Source organism: Lathyrus oleraceus, chromosome 5 (assembly GCF_024323335.1).
Source record: "Lathyrus oleraceus cultivar Zhongwan6 chromosome 5, CAAS_Psat_ZW6_1.0, whole genome shotgun sequence".
In the NCBI taxonomy this organism is placed as follows: Eukaryota; Viridiplantae; Streptophyta; class Magnoliopsida; order Fabales; family Fabaceae; genus Lathyrus; species Lathyrus oleraceus.
In genome coordinates this window covers 445,067,411-445,075,826 of record NC_066583.1, presented here as the reverse complement: position 1 = coordinate 445,075,826, position 8,416 = coordinate 445,067,411, and the positions used below count along the sequence as shown (strand labels likewise).

The following is an 8,416-nucleotide window of genomic DNA, read 5'->3' as shown; positions in this document are numbered from 1 at the left end:
TGTATTGTCTGATTATCTCGCCCAGCAGCCCATTAAGGATTATCAACCAAGGAAGTTTGAGTTCCCTGATGAGGACATCTCGAGGTGCTCAAATCGAAAGATTGTGAGGAACCGATCCCGGAGGAGGGGCCTGACCCTGAATCCGAACGGATTCTGATGTCTGATGGGGGAGGTTAATGTGGATGAGTTAGTGCCGTGTTGGTTACGCCGAAAAGATCCCACATTCCTTTTGTTGCCCGGATAACATTTAAATGCACCAACAATGGTGGCTGAGTACGGAGCTTGTACCCTGGGTATCGATCTTCGGTGCGTACGTCTACTGGGGCAACGCCGCGCTCGCTCGTGTATGGGATAGAAGTGGTACTACCTACTGAAGCCTAGATCCCGTTGTGGAGAGTCCTGATGGATGAGAAATTAGAGAAGGCTGAGTGGATAAGGACTCGGTATGACACGTTGAGCCTAACTGAGGAATAGAGGCTGGCAGTTATTTGTCATGGGGCAGTTGTACCCAGTGAATGAAGCGTGTTGTTGACCGAAAAGTGCGACCTCGTGCGTACCACGTGGGAGAGCTGGTATTGAAAAGGATCCCTTCCTCCTCAAGATGATCGTGGGGCAAGTGGATATACGGCTATGAATGTCCATTCGTGGTCAAAAGGGTTTTCTCTGACAGAGCCTTGTTACCGACGACCACGGATGACGAAAATAGTCCAGGCAAAAAATGGGCATCCTGGCGAACCAAAAGAAAAAAAGAAAAAAGGTTCGGGCAAAAGTTAGGGACAAAGAAAGAAAAAACTGTACACCCGGCAAGTCGAAAACCCCACAAGGGCGGCTTGGGTAAAAAAGGGTATCCCGGTGGATCGAAAACCCGGAAGGGCGGTCCAGGCAAAAGAGGGAATGAAACGAACAACTGCGTCTAGCATGGTCGTTTGTGCTTCGGATATAATTTGGATAATCCCCGACAGAGATCGATCGGAAGCGTCTTGTTTTGAAGGCAGAAAATGTGGAAAGTCTTGAGGACATATGGGGTGTAACCGGGTTGGAACCCGATGAGATCACGGTTTCACATTGCCATTAGGATAGATTTTTCCTTTTGTGCGCAATCACCTCTTTTCAGGGATTGCTTCCTGTGTGTTGCTCGGTTTTGAGCCACCTTCTTTTTTCTTTAGTCAATAAAATGCAGGTTCAGTCAAATAATTTTGTTTTTGTCTTCATTACCGCTTTGATTGCGAAAACATCCGTTATTTTTGATAAGAATACTTGCATTTTGAAACATAGAGGTCCCTTCCGATGCATGCTTATAAGATTGGAATCTGGAAATCTTATTCGGAAGTTTGAGTGACCTAGGTGTTGAAATGTTGGCACGCCTGGGGCACACTTTTATCTAACGATCTCTTTTGCAGGTGCTGTTAGCTATGTTCACTCACTTGCAAGTTGTGATGTGGAATACTTTGACAAGAGATCCTCGCAGAGTCCGATCAGGGGCAAGGGATAAAAGAACGGTGAAAGGACGACGAAAGAAGGACGACGATCCCAGAGGGTAATCAAGAAGACTCTTCAAAGTCTGAGGACTGGAAAGTTGTATGAATCCCAGGAGTTCGATCTCCGTGGAGTACGGAGGAGTCGGGAATACAAGGTGATGAATCAGAAAAGTCCAGATGAGTCTTGGAGTTCTCAAAAGTGGAAAGTCAACACTGTGGTGGGATGGTGAACACCAGTGTTCGACGAGTCGACGGGCGGTCCGTGTCCAATAGGCTGTATGTCCCCAATGGGTGTGAGAGTGTCATCTCCCTAGCAGATTCGAGATCAGTGTCTCCTCAGCAAGCCTGAGGGTTGTTTTTCCCCAGCGCGGTCGTGAGCGCTTATCCCCAGAGGATTATGGATGTCTATCTCCAGCGTGGTTTGGTATGTTACTTTCCCCACCAGAGTTATGCATTTCCTCAGCAGAGTAGTGGATGCCTGTCCCCGTCAGGGTTGTGAAGTTTTGCCCTAGCAGATATCCCGAGCAGAGGTTTGTGTTGGTAGTTTTCCTCAGCAGGTTTCCCCGGGTGGATCAGGTTCGGTGAAGGATATATCTAGCAGAGTTTATCCTACTTGTGGATTGGCAACTCTCCACAGTGAAGTCGCCTTGTTTATTCCTCAGCAAAGTCGCATTGTTTGTTCCCCAAGCAGAGTCCCCGAGTGGATTGGGATCCTGTCCCCAGGAGCAGTTTTATTTCTCCAGCATGAGTGAGAAGTCGGTGCTCTCCCTGCAGAGTATTCCTCAGGCAGAGTCTCCCCATAGAGTTGGAGTACCTGATCAGTTTTGGCTCCCCAGCAAGAGTTCATCATTTTGCATTTTGCATATAGTAATCATTGCATCCTCAAAGCGCGTAGCATTTCCATTCAATATGGAGCATTGCGCCATAGAAAAATTCAAACATATGCATTCATGTGTTAACCTAATCAGACTATCCCCGACAGAGGCGGATCTTTGTTCAACACCTGTACGGCACGTTTGCTACAGTTGCTCCTGACAGCATTCAGGATTGGTAATTCCCCAAGGAGGTTTATTTCCTCACCCGCGCGTGAAAGGGAAGTTTGACTCCCTAGTGAGATCCCCAACAAGTGGTCAGCCTTGTCCTCGACATATGTAGATGTCATCCTGGGATACCAGTAAGTGACGTGTCAGCACCCATGTGTGTTCTTTCTTTAGTGTCAGTAAACACCATTCTTTCGGTGTCGGTAAACATCGAGTCTCGCCTCCAGTCATTCGTTAATGTCTGGTCTTCTTTGGATGTCGGTAAACATCATCTTTCGATGTTCGTAATACCATTATTCTTCCCCAAGGATTCACCTCTCCGTTGGTGTCGACAAACGTTGAGTTTTTCCTATTCGTCCGTCGACGTATAGTTGCGTATTCCCCACAGATCGTCCATGGATGTCTGTTCACCTCTCCGTTGGTGTCGGTAAACGATGAGTTTTTCCCAGTCGTCCGTTGACGTTTGTTTGAGTTATATTTTCTCTCCCCAGAGAGTCACCTCTCCGTTGGTTTCGATAAACGTTGAGTTTTTCCTATTCGTCCGTTGACGTCTAGTTGTATCTCCCCCTATCGAGCTTCTCCTTCTTCGTTGGTGTCGATAAACGTCGAGCTTCTCCTTCTCCGTTGGTGTTGATAAACGTCGAGCTTCTCCCGTTCGTCTGTTGACGTCTGGTCGAGTCTTTCCCATTCATCCGTCGATGTCTGGTCACCTCTCCGTTGGTTTCGATAAACGTCGAGTTTTTCCTAGTTGTCCGTTGACATCTAGATGTATTCCATCCCCACAGGTCATTCATTAATGTCTGGTTTACCTCTCCGTTGGTTTCGATAAACGTCGAGTTTTTCCTAGTTGTCCGTTGACATCTAGATGTATTTCTTTCTTTCCCAGTCATTCATTAATGTCTGGTCACCTCTCTCCGTTGGTGTCGATAAACGTCGAGCTTCTCCCGTTCGTCCGTTGACGTCTGGTCGAGTTTACTATAGGTCATCCGTTGATGTCTGTTCACCTCTCCGTTGGTTTCGATAAACGTCGAGTTTTTCCTAGTTGTCCGTTGACATCTAGATGTCATTCATTGATGTCTGGTTACCTCTTCGTTGGTTTCGATAAACGTCGAGTTTTTCCTGGTCGTCCGCTGACGTCTGGTTGTGATTTCTATTCCCATTCATCACCTTTCGATGTCTGGAGATGGTTGTACCTTTGAAAAAAGAAAAATCAAAATCTCCAGTAATAAATATCAGATCCCAGTGGAAGTTGCCATGGGTGAACGTTCCTTTCTTGGATCCCCGCAGAGTGCAAATTTCTACGGTTCTTTGGTATTCAATCCCTGTTTACCCTGAAGGTCTGACAGTCGTTGCTCTCATCCGTTTGGGTTCTCAGTTGATTGAATAGGGGCATTTTGATTTTCAAACTTTTTTTCATAACACTTATTTTGAATTGAATCCTAAGTCAATTTTGACCATACTTTGTAAATACTTTTCATTGGTAAATACCACTCATTCAAATACTTTTTTTTGTGGTTTCAATGGCCACTCTCTTAATCAAAACTTTTTCATAACCTTTAGCTATTAGGTTTGAGTTATCCTTGAGGTAGATGTAATACTCACCTATATCCTTAGTGATGGACAATGAGTCTTCCATGCTTATTATAGGGTTAACCCCTCACTAGCATGTTGAAGCTATGCTCACATGGTGGATTTGTGTTTTTAGGTTGAGTTTTCTCCCTTGGATAACAAAAGACCTTAAGGCTTTTGGACCAATCAATTCACCAACTCATTTTGAGATTTTTACCCCGAACTACGAGGTTTTCATCCTAATCTTTTTTCAAGATGGTACGTAGGCAATGGGTTTATCCATCCAAACACAAAATGTAAATAACTTGTATATTCTCTTCTCATCTCTTCAATCATGTTTGCACAAACAAATTTTCACAAAATACCAACCTTACAACAAGTGTGAAAAGGGCTCCCTAGGAGTACCTAGGATGTTTTGGGTGCTTAAAACCTTCCCATTGCATAACCAACCCCCTTACCCCGATCTCTGACATTTTTACTAGTTTTTGATTCGATAAAACTTTTAGGTTTTTGTTCGCTTTCTAACCATTCCTTTGGATAAAGAGAAGTGCGGTGGCGACTCGACTTGTATGGTTTACCTTGGATTTAGTCAATATCTCTAATGGTAACGAATACCCTGCTACAATTGGCTTGAGCATAATAGGGTGTGGATGTTAATAATTTGAAACCCATTTCCTTTGCAAACTCTTTCATCTTTCGACCTGTAAAAATTGATCCTTGATATGTTGTTATACTTTCTGGGATTCCAAATCTATATAGTATTTGCCTTTGGATGAATTCGATAACAGTTTCTTGATCCACATTTACTAAAGGTACTCCTTCGACCCATTTAGTGAAATAGTCAATTCCTACAAGTATGTACCTTTGACCTTTGGATGAATTGGGTCGAATTTCCCCAATTAGATCTAATGCCCACCCTCTGAAAGGCCAAGGCTTAATAATTGTATAAAGCTCACTTGCAGGAGCATGCTGAATTCCTGCATGTATTTGACATTCTTGGCAACCCTTAGCAAACTCTATACAATCCTTTAACATGGTGGGCCAATACATTCCATTTCTGAAAAGCAATCATTTCATCTTATGGCTTTCCTGGTGTGCTCCATAGGCTCCACTAGGTACACTAGATAATGCCAAGTAAGCTTCATTTTCTCCTAAACATTTCAACAGGATCCCTTAAGGGGTTTTCTTGAATAATTCATTCCCCATCAAAACATAAGATAAAGCCCCGTACTTGGTTTTTATTTCTGTATCTGTCGAAGGGTCTTTAAGATAATTAATAATTGGATTCCTCCAATCTGTATCTATTAAGGTATCCATGTCCAGTACGAAAAAACTCCTCTTTGTTAGCATATCCTAACTGAGTGCTTTCCAAATCTGTTGGAGACAATCTGGAAGCCATTGCCTTTCCTCTTACTTCGACAAGTTCTTCTAGCTTCCCTTTTGAAATTCTATACCCTGAAGCTATTTGTGCTAAGTCATTAGCTTCTTGGCTTTTTATTCTAGGGACATGTTTTATGTCAATATATTCGAATTTTTTGAGTAACCTATTTGCAATGACGAAGTACATAATCAAATTTTCTTTTATACATTTGTACTCCTTCGTCAGTTGCTTGATTACTAATTCTGAGTCTCCTTCAATTTCGACCCTAGTTGCCCCCAATTCCAACAAAGCCTCAAGTTCTGCAATAAGGGCTTCATATTCTACTTCGTTGTTAGAACAAAGGGGACCTTCAATTCTATATTTAAGTTTTGTTGGAATTCTGTCAGGAGAAATTAACATGATCCCAACCCCACTTCCATCCTTATGAGTGGAACCGTCGAAGAATAATCTCCAAGGTTTCAACTCAACTTGAAGTTGAGGATTTTCGACCACTACATGGTCTATAATAAAGTCTGATACTATTTGTCCCTTCATTTCCCTTAAGGGCATAAAGGTTAAAGAGTATTCAGTGAGTGCTAAAGCCCATTTGCCAATTCGACTGTGCATTATTGGCTTAGATAACATATACTTGATAACATCAAAATGTGAGGAGACATATAAATCAATAGGTTTTATATAATACTTGAGTTTAGTACAAGAGAAATGCAAACAAAGACACAGCTTTTCTATTAAAGTGTATCTAGTTTCTGCATCATTTAAAACCCTACTAAGATAATAAATGGCCCTTTCGATGCCATCTTCATTCTCTTGTGCCAACATGCTACCTATGGTAGTGTCGGAAGCTGATATATACAGTCTCATAGGCTTCTTTCCATATGGTGGTGCCAAGATAAGAGGATTCGTCAGATAATGTTTGATCTTGTCGAATTCCTTTTGATGTTCGTCATTCCATTCGAACTTCCCTTGTTTCAGGCGTAGGAGGGGAGAGAAGGCTTGAGTTCGACCACTTAGGTTTGAGATGAATCTTCTTAGGAAGTTTATCTTTCCTAATAATGATTGCAATTCTTTCTTGGTTGATGGTGCTTTGGTCTCCATAATAGCCTTCGTCTTATTCTAATTGATTTCTATCCCTTTTTTATGGACCACAAAGCCCAGAAAATCTCCAGCCTGCACAAAGAATGCACACTTAAGAGGATTCATTTTTAAGCCATGTTTTCTCATTCTTTCGAATGATTGGCTAAGATGGGTTAGATGATCTTCATCTGACGTAGATTTTACCACAATATCATCTATGTACACTTGCATAAATGTCTCTATATAATCATGGAATATAGAATTCATTGCTCGTTGGTATGTTGCCCCAACGTTTTTTAGACCAAAGGGCATAACTATCCACTCATAAGTGCCTATTGCCCCTGGACATCGAAATGCTGTTTTAGAAACATCCTCTTCTGCAATGAAAATCTGGTTATAGCCAGAATATCCATCAAGCATGCTGAGATATTCATAGCATGTAGCTGAGTCAACCAGCATCTCTGCCACAGGCATTGGATACTCATCTTTAGGAGTTGCTGCATTTAGATCACGAAAATCTATACACACTCGCAAAGATCCATTTTTCTTGATAACAGGAACTATATTTGCAATCCAATCGACATACCTTGTGGTCCTAATGAAATTGCATCGAAGAAGTCTTTCGACCTCTTTTTTTATCTTTGAGAGGATCTCTGGGCGAATCTCCTTGGAGTCTGCTTGATGGGCTTCTTGCCATCCTTGATAGACAGCTTTAATTCGACCAAGTCCATCTTCAAACCAGGCATCTCGTCGTAGTCCCAAGCAAAGCAATCTTTGTTTTCTCTTAGCAATTCAATTACTTTTACTTTCAACTTGGGGTCCAGTTTAGTGCTGATTTAGGTGATCCTTTTTGTACTCCCATTTTCGAGATCAATTTCTTCAAGAGGATCTTGCGCTAACATCTTCGCACTTGACGTTACTGGATCTTTTTCGAATCCCAGAGGTTCTTCGTCATAGATGGCATCTAACCTCTGTTCTGTTAGTTCCACAGGTACCTGTTCGTCAGGGGGTTTTGGTTTAGAGTACCCCCCAGGTCCTGTATTATAGATTTCACCATATGTGGCTTTGTCAGCCATGTTTGTTATCTCGGCTTCGAGATCCGCTTGCCTTTTGTTCTCATCCATGTAGGCCGAAATCTTTTTGAAAAAATAAGATTCAGTCATAATACAGGTCTTCATCCCAACCTGTCGGCCGTATTTCATATGATTCCCCTTCTTCTGGGTCTCCCATAATCTCCATATCCCACTGAAAGCCATTTGGATAAAGAGTCAAGAAGTACAAAGCATTTTTATTTGGGGCGTAGCCTTCTTCAGTTGGGTGGCATGGTCCTATGTGAGCCAAGTTCCTGTCGAAGTTCTTCTTGTCTACATGGTTTAGTTATGCCATGAAGTAACTTTGGTCAGCTTCAATATTTTCTACCACACCATCTTCTCTCCAGATGGATATCCTCTGATGCATGGTTGAAGGAACTGCCCCTATTCCATGTATCCATTCTCTTCCTAGTAGTAAGTTGTAATTTGCCTTCGCGGGTATTACCATGAACATTGTTGGTCTTGTGATTGATCCAACAGTCAGATCCACTTCTATGACACCCAGAGTCTGTCCTATCTTACCCTCATAATTTGACAATACCATATTGTGAGGTTTGACATCAGTGTCGAACATACCTATCTTCTTCAACATGAATTGGGGCATCAAATTGACTGTTGCTCCTCCATCTACCAAAACTTTATTCACCCCCGCATGCCCAACTTTGGCCCTAATGTATAGGGGCTTGAGGTGGCTCTGCATCCCTTGATGAGGCCTTTCAAAAAGAGCGTTCTTCTCTTCGACAGCGCCGCTGTTGAGAACATAGTAACACACTAGCTTATGCT

The 8,416-nt window shown here is 42.5% G+C and overlaps 1 protein-coding gene across 1 annotated transcript; it reads right to left on the bottom strand.

Annotated features, from left to right (window-relative positions):
• Positions 1-5,360: 5,360 nt before the first annotated feature.
• LOC127081255 (uncharacterized) lies at positions 5,361-6,563 on the bottom strand. Its single transcript, XM_051021525.1, has one exon. The coding sequence runs from the start codon at positions 6,561-6,563 to the stop codon at positions 5,361-5,363; it is 1,203 nt and encodes a 400-aa protein (XP_050877482.1).
• Positions 6,564-8,416: the final 1,853 nt, after the last annotated feature.

Bases quoted from the DNA above. Each gene is read 5' to 3' on its own strand.
- LOC127081255 (XM_051021525.1), bottom strand. From the start codon at position 6,563: ATGGAGACCAAAGCACCATCAACCAAGAAAGAATTGCAATCATTATTA.